General features: G+C 42.6%; 2 protein-coding genes across 2 annotated transcripts; one reads left to right on the plus strand and one right to left on the minus strand.

Annotated features, from left to right (window-relative positions):
- Positions 1-40: 40 nt before the first annotated feature.
- N7477_004208 (Zn(II)2Cys6 transcription factor) lies at positions 41-1435 on the minus strand (the record flags this gene model as incomplete). The annotated part of the gene is made up of 1 exon (XM_056965871.1): positions 41-1435. The coding sequence occupies one exon, from the start codon at positions 1433-1435 to the stop codon at positions 41-43; it is 1395 nt and encodes a 464-aa protein (XP_056825824.1).
- A 563-nt stretch (positions 1436-1998) lies between these two features.
- N7477_004209 (heme-dependent oxidative N-demethylase family protein) lies at positions 1999-3399 on the plus strand (the record flags this gene model as incomplete). Its single annotated transcript, XM_056965872.1, has 5 exons — positions 1999-2506; positions 2563-2624; positions 2689-2886; positions 2939-3011; positions 3074-3399. The coding sequence occupies 5 exons, from the start codon at positions 1999-2001 to the stop codon at positions 3397-3399; spliced, it is 1167 nt and encodes a 388-aa protein (XP_056825825.1).
- Positions 3400-13800: the final 10401 nt, after the last annotated feature.

Here is a 13800-nt window from a genome sequence, read left to right on the forward strand (position 1 = left end):
ATATAAAGATTTACAGAAAAAAAAAATAAGAATTATTGAATTATAATACCAGAATATGGTTTCCCAGACAAGTAAACATATCTCTCCAATCACCTTCCTGCCTTCGAGAAGACCATAAGTCCTCTAAGGCCGCACGAATACTCAACAATGAATTGAAGCGCAGTCTTAGATATATAGAATCCAGTGTGTCGAGAATATCCTGCTGGTGGCCTGGCGTGAATGAATGGGCACCGACAACGTAAACGGGAAACACAATACAGTTATGGGCCTTAGAACTGCTACTGATAGCCTTAATACATCCCATACAAAAGTTCACATGCTGCTGGACAAGATGATGCCTCGGCGAAAACCCACAAATAGTCCGGTAGAGGTAAATCAGAGCACTGTGCTGGAAGGCCCGGGTAAATGCGATCGTTTGATTGAGACGCTCCATTTCGAATTTAGAAAGGGTCTCCTCTTCCGGACAGTTGAAATGATCGAGCCTCAGCACCGAAAAGCTAGGCTGGAGACACCTTTCGAAGTCACGGACCTTTTCGATGGATAGTTCCTCGTCTCCGGCTTGAACCGACTGTCGGTAGAAGGCTATTTGTGTCATGGTGCGAAATACTACCGCCAGTGTTACCCCGTATGTCTGCTTCTCCCACCAAACTGTGCCCCTTTCGATGTTACGCCAGATTCGGGCGGGAAAAGAGGGGACCCTGTCATCAAGTATAGCGCGAGTGAGATCGGTGGAGGCAAATTCAGATAGAAGCATGTGCGGAGTATCTTTTTGGCCCTCATCTATAAGCATGTTGAATCCACCAAGCTTTTCGACAATGGCTCGCACACCAGCCTGGTGGCTTATTGTGGAAGCGGATTGCTCCGCGCAATCGATGAAACCATCCAGGAAATAGAGCAACAGGACGGCGACAAGCAGTTGAGAAAGAGACTCGTTATTTGAGACACTTTCTCGGAGTTGCTTTCGGACAGAGGATAAACAAATCAATCTCTTGTTGCTTATAGCCTGCAAATGTGTCAGGCTAACTTCTCGCTGGAGCAATCGGTGAGCCTCTGCTAGTTCACACATAGCTAGCAATACTGGCTCGGATTCTAGGGCAAGAGATATCGGTGGCGGACAATGCTGTGTAGCAGTGGATAGCAAGGGCCACAAGGCGGCTTGGAAATAGTCAAGAGCTTTGAGTTCACTGGCTTCTAGGCGACTGTCCTGGATCTGTCTGAACAAGGTGGATTTGGGCGATGTGCTTGAGGCTTGATATGCGACGGGTGCGGCTTTAGTTGGACGTGAGTTCCAACGCACGAGTATCTTGTCGAAGCTGCATTGGGCACCCGACACGTTGCAACGGCGGCACTGGGGGCGAGCTAGGTCACATTTCACGCGTCGTTGCTTACAGGGCCAACAGGACCCTTGGATTGTTCTTTGTCTTTTTGCAGTCATGTTTCCTGTGGGTTCGTGAACTCTTAGATTGGAGGGGTGAAGAAGACGCAAAAGGTTACAGCGACGGGGGTAAGATGGTTCAGTTGATAGGACAACTGTAAGACTATCGCAGCAGCTCTCCCGTGGTTGCCCGTTTTTGGAAGGCCCATGGAGGGCGAAGAAAATGCGAATGCGAAATGGCCAAGATTTGGAAAATGGCACGATGCATATCCAATATGAGGGATTGAATAACAGCCCGGTCGCAAGTACCGCAGAAGCGGGGGTTTGGCGAACCCCAAGAATCCTGTCGGGGTATTTCCGAGAGGTCCCCGAGATAACGAATTCCGTACACAAACGGGCTTGGAAGTTTCCCAGCAGGGCTAGTGGCGTGTCGTGGCCCAAAGAGTTTCCTAAAAGGACTTAGTCGCGTGTCCGACATCTGGAGCAGCGATCATATGCGGCTTACGACATGCATGATACTTTACTTAAAGAGCACTTCTGCTGCCCTGTCTACTTCATTGTAGCTCAAGGTCCCCTGCCAATGTAAACATCCATCTAACAATTATCTTTGAAAAGTCGGCACAATGATCACTGCCGCGGATCTTCGCTTGCCAACCAGTCCCCTGCCTTTCCTGGGCCTGTTAGTTTCGATTCTCACATGGCTATTTACCAGGTGGCCTATACAACAGAAGTCACGGCCCCAGCAAATGAAAGAGAAAGCAGAAGAGCCATTCGTCACACCCCTTCCCAATTCTCAATCCGCTGATCCCGATTCTACATCACCAAGACTGTATCGCCCATTCCGCCATGGCCCGAATTATATCACCATGGGAATTCGCAAACTGAACTGGAATAACTGGATTGAAATGGACTCCTACTTTCTCCGTTACCATGATATGAAAGCCTCTGAGCTCAAGAAAGATTTCAAGGAGCATGTCAAATACGTCGACAACGCGCTCACTAGAGATGCCTGCTTCGAGCTCAATGAGGAATTGGTACGGTACTTAGTCCATCGGTATCCTAATATCTATCGGTTGGAAGGAGGGAAGGTGCACAACAGTCTCACAGGCGAGGAGTTTGCATTTCCTGCCGGTAAGGTCAACTCCTGCTTTTTGGTATTAAACAGGGCTGACTTTGGCCATCTTAAGCAACCCCCGATGAGGCACTTGCAACATCGGCTCTTCTTGTTCAGGATGATCTGGTCATTATGGTAAAGAACGACGGTAAGATGATGATTTCTACTCTGGTTCTTAGGCCAGCTTTCGTTCTAATAGATATTAGATGGGGAATATCACCTTGATGCGGCTGCAGTGTGCCTCCCGGGGTTTTGGCGCCTCAAAGAAAAGTTCCGCATGTCGCTCGATACTCTTCACTTCGAAGCCGGCGTTCCCCACTATGCGGCGAAACTACAAAAAGCAATGAATAAGTTCTTCCAAAAGTTGACGCCCGACAAGCCTGTTGAAAGAAATAATGTATTTTTATACTCCCCTCGCCATTTAACACACGCCGGTCTAACAGTGATAGTTCTTCATTCAACTCGATGATGGACTACACTGGTCCCATCGTATGGGCGAACAGACAGGATCCGAAGTTGCCTGTGCGTTTTTTCACATCTCTGGAATCGCAGGACATGTTTACTAATGAAAATGGAACAAATAGCCTGGGCTACGGCAAATAGTAAAGGTCTCTCCGTCGAAGAGATCCACTTTCGCTCAGAGCGACAAACCTTGCGTCGGTTACCCCGCTCCAAAGCAATAGTATTCACGATTCGCACTTATTTCGAGCCAGTGACGAAATTGGCTCAGGAGCCCCACGTCCCCGGGCGTTTGGCAGAGGCAATTCGGAGCTGGGATGAGACAGTATCTTTTTACAAGGGCAAGTCTCACTGGGACAAGCTCTTGCTACCCTATCTGGATAAGCAAGACCAACTACAACGGGAAAACGGGATCACGGAGAAGAATGAAGAAGGTGATTTTCCTTACTAATTGTTGACAGTCCCTATTTTAAATAATAGTTTCTCTAGCTACTATCATATTAACATATTTCCCAAGCGGGTCGCAATCCCAAGCGGGTCGCCACCCCAACTATTTGATTCTCTATCCATGAAGCCTTTAATTGACCACAACGCCTTTATATTCAATTTAAACCCTGTCTAGACATTTATTGACCCTATGGCCAGGATCTCTGCATATACTGCATTTGATTTGCCGTCTGCTGGTTCCTTCCTTGGGTACTGAAGCCGTCTGGGTGGGTGCTACCCCATGGGGGGTAGTGGTATGCATTGCATACCAGTTAGGGTTTTGGCTTTACTATGGGAGAAAATGGCGCTAGTGAGTATATACCAGTTGGATTTCTTAAGTGTATCCTAGTTAAAAATATCGGTCGGATAATACTAAGAATTTCAAAAGTTCTAAACTAGCGACTACTTTATACCTAGTTTTAATTTTAAGCTCGTATAACTAAGGAAAGAGGTACTTTTAGGGATTTAAAAATCGGACTTTTTTTTTAATAGGGTACGCTTTAGCTAGTCAGATAAAACTTAGTTATCCTTATACTAGGGACTTATATAAGCTAAATAGAACCCTAAAGCCCTCTCCTTTATTTGAGAAGGTTAATTAATAATAATTCTATATTTTTCTAAATTTTAGGTAGGTACCTTAGGTATAGCTATTATACTAAGATTAATGTATAATATATTATATAATAGATAGGAAAGAAGATATAGAGAGTATATAGTAACTTTAGTATAGATTTTATAGACTTCTAGATATATATATTGTCACGGGCCCATGCCCGGTATGGGTCACATAAACCACGTGACCCTAGCATGTTAACAGAACGAACGCACGGAGGGAACATCCCTTCTTTAAGCTTTTTGTACACAGTTCGTGGCCTAGTCAGATTGAATCTAAGTCTCGCTTCAGCCCTTCACATACAAAAAGCTTCCGATTCACTATCGTTAAACCGACGAAGCACCGACGAAACACGACCGTTTCCCCCACGAAGCCGTACCCCTAGCGAGGATGCAGCACCAGGAAGCGATAAGCCCACTATTATAGGCACAGACGCTGCTACAGCAAATAGCACAGACCCAAGCTATGCAGAACGAAGAACGAGAGCGACGCAACTAATAAGACGCCGTTCAAGAAGAATGAATCCGGCGCCTCGAAGCAATACTAGACTAATAGGTCCTACTTACCACGACGACAACCACGGAAGAATAAGCGACACCGTCACAAATCGCCACTAAAGTAACAGCGGAACACCCACGAAACGAAAGGCCTTACCGTCTAAAGGCACGACTACCGGACCCTATCCTATTCGGTGATAACACGAACGACTGGCTAACCTAGCGTATAACGATCGAGAACAAACTAAGCGTTAATAGATAAGCTATTAGTTCGCCTCAGGACCAATTCATATATATATTCTCTAGGCTAGAGAAACTCGCCTAGAAGAATAGCGGAACGTTCGTGAAACTACGCCGAGACACTAGCGACCCTTAGGCACTATTAAACTACCTCGAGAATATCTATAGAGACCTAAATATTAAGGCACGCGCAGTGAGACGGTTACACCAGATCTGATAACCCGATAGAATAACCTTTTCGAAGTTCCTACTACGACTAGAGAAGGAGTTTACGGACGCAGACGCCCTAGACTAGCATAACGAAGCTAAGAGGCAGATCCTCCTCGGGGCACTTAATAAAATAATAACTAATTCACTTATGAATCGTGATATTCCCGCTACCTTTTCTAAACTAATCTCTAGACTCCACGAAATTAACACGGATATAGATACCCTTAATATTAATAAAGCCGAGCGAACGGGTCGTCCACGCTCACCGAGAGCGAGCGATAACATAGATTAGACTTTAACACTCACAGTAAACCGCGCTGAACCACGCACGAAAACCTAATGACTAAGTAATGATACCCCTAGACGAGCCCAGTAGGCAAGTCCCGACGAGTTAGACAGACGGTAAGCTAAAGGGAAGTACCTACGATATAGTAGAGCGGGCCATTATATTACTGAGTGTATACTCCTACCCGCCTAGCGACCGAATTATCTACGAATTATAACCGATTTAGGACAGAAGGGGAAGAAGTATAGCACCCGCATAAATAAGGCGAGACCGGCAAGCGATAGCGAAGTGACGCCCACAGATAACGACGATACGGCCACAGAGGAAGATTCGGGAAAAGAGTAGCTCCTGTCCTTAGCCGCGAATAGGAGTAAAAGGGGGTCAAAAAGCTACTAAAACGAGAGACACTACTATTCTTAGTCGACGCTAAAGTAAACAGAATTCAATTTATATAAGCTCTAGTTAATAATAGTTACCGTTACTATACTACGGTAAACGAGCCTCTTGTCCAGTCACTTCACCTCCCGCGCATTAAGATACGACCACGAATCCTCAACGGAGTGATACCGAATCAGTACCGAATCACCCACACTACGTATTTCGATCTCGACGTCTATAGCCACCAGCAAAGCTAGGTATTTATATATATTATCGGACCACAGGATAATAATATAATACTTAGGGACCTATGGCTACACGACGTGAACGGACGCTATTCGGCCAGAAAGGGATACCTAGATATCTTCACAAGGTCCGGGAACGAACAAGATATTAGAATCGCGCAGACCGTACGATCAGACCCACCGGAGCGAAGGCGCTATATATCGTATAGGCTATAGCACTAACGATTAAAGAGCTCTTACGGAACGCATTAAGCACAGAACGCGTACGAATCGGCAGGGTTTCGCTAAATAATATTAAGAAAGCGCTACGACCTAAGGAGTATATTAACCTAAAGGATAAGCTACTAAAATACTACTAGCGATAGTTAGAGGTCTTTAGCCAATAGCTAGCTAATAAACTACTACCCTATTAGCCTAGAGTCAATCATAAAATTCCCCTAAAACGCGACCGAAATGGCGTCGAAGAGTTACCGCTATACGGACCCCTTTACGGCATAAATAAGGAAGAACTACTTTATCTACGGAAGACACTAACGGACCTACTCAGGAAGAACTTTATACGGGTGAGCTAATCCCTAGTAGCCGCACTTATTCTACTAGTTCGGAAGCTCGGGGGAGGCGTACGATTCTATATCGATTATAGGGGGTTAAACGAGCGAACAGTGAAAGACCGATACCCCCTCCCACTGATCCGCGAGACGCTACGGAATATTGGCTAAGCCCGATAGTTCACGAAGCTCGATATTATCGTAGCTTTCTATAAAATCCGCGTATAATCAGGAGAGGAATAGAAAATAGCCTTCCGGACGCGATATAGACTCTACGAATAGAACGTCACACCATTTAGGCTAATAGGCGCATCAGCGATATTCTAAAGGTATATTAACCAGACCTTATAAGAGTACCTAGACAACTTTATATTAGCGTATATCGACGATATAATCATCTACTCTAGCGGAACGCTATCGGATCACTGACGGAAAGTTAGTGAGGTACTACAGAAGCTAATAGACGCGGGTCTTTAATACAATATTACGAAGTCAGAATTCGAGCAAGACTCAGTGAAGTACCTCGGTTTTATTGTCTAAGCCAGAAAGGGTATCTATATGGATCTAAAGAAGGTAGAGATAATCAGAGTATAGGAGAGGCCAGAGTCTATTCGAGATATACGGAGCTTTATCGGATTCGCGAACTTTTACCGGCCGTTTATACCACGTTTCGCTGACCTTTCGGCGCCGTTTATATAACTAATAAGGAAGAACGCTACGTTCTAATAGGACGATAACTGTTAATAGGCCTTCACGGAGCTAAAGGATCTTTTCGTTAACGCACCGATCCTAGCGCACTTCGAAGAAGGCCGTAAAACAGTAGTCAAAGCCGACGCCTCCGGCTAGGCCACTAGGGCAGTCTTATTATAGTATAGACCCGATAGCTACCTACGACTATATATCTATCTATCGCAGAAGCTATCCCCGGCAGAGTCAAACTATAAGATCCACGATAAGGAGCTCCTAGCTATCGTGCGAGCCCTACGTGAATAGAGGCCGGAGCTAAAGATAGTACCCTAATTCACTATCGTAACGGACTATAAAAACCTATAATACTTTAGTAAGGCATAGCACCTTAACGAACGGCAGATAAGGTGGGCTAACCTTTTAACGGAGTTTGACTTTAACCTATAATACTATCTGGGTAAGCTAGTAGTACGGCCAGACGCTCTCTCTCGTCGAAACTAAGATATACCTAAGGGTATCTCCGATAAAAGGCTATTAAATCGCTTCCGAGTCCTACTTAAAAGGGTCTCGGTTAAGATAAGGTAAGCAAATAACGACTAAGCCTAAGGAGAGACAGATTTCGAAAGAAATGTTCCGTTATTCGAGGAACCGGAGCTACAGGCAGAGTGGACAAAGGTAAGGAGTTCCGATATAATATACTAACGAATCTCCCACGCTTTACTGAAGGGAGACCGTCGAATCGCGGCCGAAACGAATATAAAGACGAGCCTATCGGAGTGCTATTTAGATAATCGAGGGTTACTTTATTTCAGGCAACGAATATAGATCCCAGATAACGAGACCCTACGAACGGGTATTATCCAGAAGATCCATAACTTATATATAATAGCGCACCTCGGACGAGACACGATATATTCGATACTGTCTCGACGATTCTTCTGGCCCAGAGCCGCGAAGGATATACGATAATTCCTACAGAACTGCACCATTTGCGGACGTAGCTCGGTATAGCGTGACACAAAGTATAGGCTATTAAGACCACTGCCGATTCCCTAACGAATCTAGGCCAAAATATTAGTGGACTTTATTACCGGCCTACCGCTATCCGGATCTATAGGAGTAACGAATTATATAGTAATTACGGACCGGCTAACGAAAGGCATAATCTTTATCGGAATAAGGGATATAATAGCAGAAGATATAGCGGAAGCATTCCTTACGTACTTCTATATACACTATAGCGTCCTATTAGCGATCGTAAGTGACCGCGGCCCTTAGTTCGTTAGCGTATTTTGGGGAAAAGTGTGCGAAACGCTATTAATTTAACGACGATTATCGACCGCCTTCTACCCGTAGACCGACGGTGTAACGGAGCGGGCTAACCAAGAAATCGAACGGATCCTACGCGTCTTTTCCACTTACGCATAGGATAATTAGAAGAAGCTTCTACTAATAGTCGCTACCGCGATTAATAACCGCGACGCAGCATTAATAGGGATCTCCCCTTTTTCTTTACCCACGGATACTACGTCGACCTAATCGGGATAGATAAGTTAAACTAGTTACCGGACGCCCTAATATAGCCAGGAAAAGCAGGCAAAACATTTATAAATCGCCTATGAGAAGCTACCGATTAGGCCTAAGCCACTATTGCTTCGGCACAGGCACTATAGGAGGAGCAGACAAATCGACGACGCTAGGCCGCCCCTATCTATAAGAAAGACAACTAAGTATGGTTAAACCTTCGGAATATACGCACGTAACGACTATCGAAGAAGCTAGACTGGCTACACGCCCGGTATAGAGTCGTAGACGTACCGTCACCGCATACTGTCAAGCTTAATATACCTATAGGCGTATACCCAGTCTTCTATATCGAATTAGTTAGGCCTACAGCAGCGGACCCCTTCCCATCACAAATCGTGGACGATACATAGCCGCCTCCGATTATAGTCGATAGCGAAGAAGAGTACGAAGTTCAGAAAATCCTTACCGTTCGGCGCAAGAAGGTCGGACAGGGACACCGCGACGAAGCGCTAGTACAATAGACGGGGTGGGCAGAATAAACGTAGGAAACCTTGGACTCCGTCCAGGATTGCGCCGTATTAGAAGCCTTTAAGGAACGAAACGGCCCCGTTTCGGACGTGATACGACGTTAAATCGACACCGATACGCACGTTGTCGCGACCCCCGGGAGGTTTAGGTTAGAGGGGGGGTATTGTCACGGGCCCATGCCCGGTATAGGTCACATAAACCACGTGACCCTAGCATGTTAACAGAACGAACGCACGGAGGGAACATCCCTTCTTTAAGCTTTTTGTACACAGTTCGTGGCCTAGTCAGATTGAATCTAAGTCTCGCTTCAGCCCTTCACATATATATATATTAATATATTTTCTATTATTAATCGCTAAGGATATATACTAAAAATGGACTTAGATAATAAGCTAATAGCTATTAATATAATAATTTTACATAATAGGTTTAGGGTAATTATATTAATAAATATATATAATAATATAGAAGTAATAATCTTATTATAGTTAGATAATAGGCTTAATAAACTTATATAATAGGACTAAGGTAGTTACCTTATTAAAGTTAGATAATAGGATAGACGTAGTTACTTTAGTAAACTTATATAATAGGACTAAGGTAACTATCTTAATAGACTGATATAATAATCTAGTAGGCAAAAACCGGCACAAACGATACGCTTATATAAGCAAAACTAAGTTATATTATATTTTTCCCTACAAGTAAAAGTGCTTCAGATATTATATATTAAATCAGAATATTTTTATCTATTTTATTGAATTTTATAGGGGGGGTTTAAAGTTGCTCTCCTTGAGCGGGTATGGATAGTCCAAAATTCCGAAAGGGGTTAGCGTTTGGTCCGAAATTCCCAAAGGGGATATAGTCCGAAATGCATAGGATCGGCTTAGACAAAAATACACAAGGTCAGACCTGTATTTTGGGCTAACCCGACCCTGTGCATTTCGGACTAACCCGACCTTATGCATTTCTCACTACGCCTATCTCTCTTTTTTTCGATTACTATTCCTTATATTCTATCTTTATCGCCTTAATATAGAATTTAATAAATAGCAATTAGGAGCCTTTTTTCCTCGAACCCTATCTCCGCTATATATCGCGTTAGTAGGGTTTAAATGCTAGTATCGTGCGGGTGTAGGTTCGGAGAAACACTTTATCTGCCTAGCCTCCATGGCGAAGCGTAATACCCGTAAGCGTATTAAGGAGAGATAGAAGAAATAATAAGAGAGGGAGAAGATAGGCCGGCTAACGAAGTACCTTATTAAGGCGCCGACACGGAAGGTCTTAGAGCTATACAAGGGGCTATCGAAGCTATACGTATCTATCCTTATCTAAAAAAGGTCAATATATATTAGACTAGGTGACTTCTTATACGAAATCAAAGAAAGGGAATTAGACCGCTATTATTATGAGTAAGGATCTTAAACGCCGAGATATATCTTACTCTAATACCCGCTATATAGTGATCTGCGAATAATTATACTTAATAAGGTCGCTCGCACCGACCTTAGTAACACTATAAACTACAATATTATTATATCCCACCCGCGCGTGGCCCGCTACGCTGTTATAATAATATATTAAATAGGTCTCTTAGGATAATTCCGATACATCGAGCCAGAACTAGATAACGGCCATAAATAAATTAGCCTTATAACTATAGGAAGATTATAAAGACGCTACGTATATATTACCGAACAATAAGACCGGGCTACTAAGAATAGTTAGGCTACCGAAATAATTATTAATTCACTATATACCGTAATTAACTAAGAACCGAAGCACTTAGTATTCTTCCTTATAAGGGGAATAGAGAACTAACACTAAAGAGGCGGGAGTATATAGCGGGGATAAGGGGACACAGAAGAAGTAGAAGATTATAGATATTATCCTTTAGGTTTAACTTTTATATAAGCTCGATTATATATAGGATATAGATATTCTGATACTCTTTTCTGTGCTAGCCTCTTATAGAGGCCAGTTTTCCTTTATATATATTATTTACTATAAGCCGCGTGTCTAGAGTTACGGATAATAAGTTTTGCTTCGGATTTAGATAAAGCGCCTATATAGCCTTAACGACACTAGTTAGGCTCGATTAGATTAATAGAATTTTAATTAAATTAAATTAAAGTCACTAATATCGTAATCTAAGGCTATTATAAAGTCTGCAGTAAATATACGTATAAGCGGCTTTAGAGGGGATAGGGTCGACTTAGTCGAGTTAGTCGGAAATACATAAGGTCGAACTTAGTCAAAAATATATAGGATTAACTTAGTCAAAAATATATAGGATCGACTTAGTCAAAAATATAAAGGATCGACTTAGTCGGAAATATATAGGATTAACTTAGTCGAAAATGTATAGGGTCGACTTAGTCAGAAATATATAAGGTTAGGTCTGTATTTTAGACTAACCTAACCCTATATATTTTCGATTAACCCGACCCTATATATTTTTGACTAAGGCTACCCTCTGTATTTTGAACTATACTTAGCTTCTATATTTTCCCTACGCACTATAGGTATCCTAGTGAATACACGATATTATTTATATACTACCTTATTTAATAATTTATTTGAACTCCCTATTATCTATAGATTTTGTGTGTGATAAAGGGTATAAGTTCGTGACTCTCTTAGGCCTACTCTTAAGATATATCTTCTCTAGTGACTTATATTTATTACCCCTTATATTTACTCTATTAACTACTAACTCTATCTTTAATAAGCGTCTGCATATTTATAATATATATAATATATAATCTATATAAAGTAGGCTATTTACTGATACCTATTAAATATATATAAGGTTTGATAGGTATCAGTAAATATAGCCTTAGTGGTTTATAACGGCTATTAATAGCCTTAAAGGGGGGGGGAGGAATACTAATAGCCGTCGAACCTTATTATTTTAACCTAATACGTTTAATAGCTATTAGTAAATAGTAAAGGCTACCTATTACTTCTAGAGATTATTATATTAAATATTATCTTATTAATATCTACTTTAAGATAAACTAAGCTCCCGGACTTCTTTCTTTCTCTCTCGTACTATCTCTTACTATCGTCTTACCTCGCTAAACTTCTCTTTAGAGAAATACTCTGGATCTAGCTTTACTAAGGTTTTCTCAATCTATTAAGAGAATTCCTCCTATGCGATCGCCTATTTCTCCGTAATATAATTATAATCCTCTCGACCTTCGAAGACCCTCCCCTTAAGGACTAGCTTCTTCTTATTTCGTAAATCCTTTATCTAAATATTATATTTCTATATTTAATAAAGCGCCTTTTAAGTATAAACCCCGCGCTTCTAATATCGCTAGGCCTACTAACGGGCCTATCGCTATTTATTATAGAGCGATTTATAGTTAGTAAGCTCCTTAAGCTCCTTATCTTTAACTATTAAGCGCTAAAAGCCGTCCGTTAATAACGCGTTATATAATACGCGATCTTTAGTAGCTAGCTTTCGCCTAAGCGCGTCGCTATAGTTAGTAATAAGCTATAGTTACTTAATAAGATTCTCGGGGCTCTATATAGCTCGCTAGGTAAGCTACTAAAGTATATAATAAGAAGAGAAGTTCGCGTAGATTTACTAAGAAATCTCCCTATCTTCGTTAAGCGCTAAAATTAGCGGCCTATTATCCTTAGTACTATCCTAAATATCTTCTAATATTAACTCTAAGATTAAGCCAGTTAGTAACGATAGTAGGATTAGCTTAACGCGATACCTAGGTAAGAGGGTATTGGAATATAGACCAATGCTACATAGAAAGATCTATCCTTATATTCAACATATAAGACCAGATTGCATTGATCACGTGACCAGATTTTTCTTCTATCAAAATGATGTTTTGACCACTTCTGATTCTGGTCCGCGGCCCTCCCCCGAACGATAGGCGGGACTATTTTCCTTTAGGGGTAAATGGTCCGCCTTCAAGCATGAATGGTCCGTTCCTTCGGGGGTGCTTTCGGGCATGCCTTGCCCGCGGACTTCGACCATGGTCTTCGGACCCCGGTGAACAGACTTCGACCCTCGGTCCCCTTAAGGATAGGCGGACCACTTTCTCTTAGGGGTAAAATGGTCCACCTTTAGGCATGCATAGCCTGATCCTGCGGGGGTGCTTTCGGGGTGGCTTAGACCGTCGATCCTTGATATCATTCTTTTCGCTTCTCTTCGGTTCCCTTCTTTGCCACCTTCATTATGTTGCTGCCTAATGTTTGTACGTTATTTGTATGCTATTCTAGACGTCATTTCTAGGCTATCCTAGCCTATAAATACGTCCTTCTTGTCTAGCAGATAGAATCAAGTCAGTTCTACTTTCCTGAAGTCAGTTCTACTTTCCAAAAAGTCATCTCTACTTTCTTCCTTTGATCCTCAGGACTGTGGTTCTGCCTTCGTTTAGGCTATATCTGCTTATAGTCTATCCTACGACCTTTGACCTTCTACCTTTGTCTGGCACCGACTGACCCAGCCAGACTAAGGTTGATCCCACGGACTTAAGGGGCCACGATCTGCTTCGTGGTAGCTTTCCCCTTATATCCCAACAGGAGATTACCTCTTTCGCTTAAGAATAGCTTAGGGTTTAGGGTTTTAGGGTTTAGGG

Source organism: Penicillium maclennaniae (genome assembly GCF_028827695.1).
Source record: "Penicillium maclennaniae strain IBT 15551 chromosome Unknown utg000003l:1.0-5670915.0:1.0-5674809.0, whole genome shotgun sequence".
NCBI classification, from domain to species: Eukaryota; Fungi; Ascomycota; class Eurotiomycetes; order Eurotiales; family Aspergillaceae; genus Penicillium; species Penicillium maclennaniae.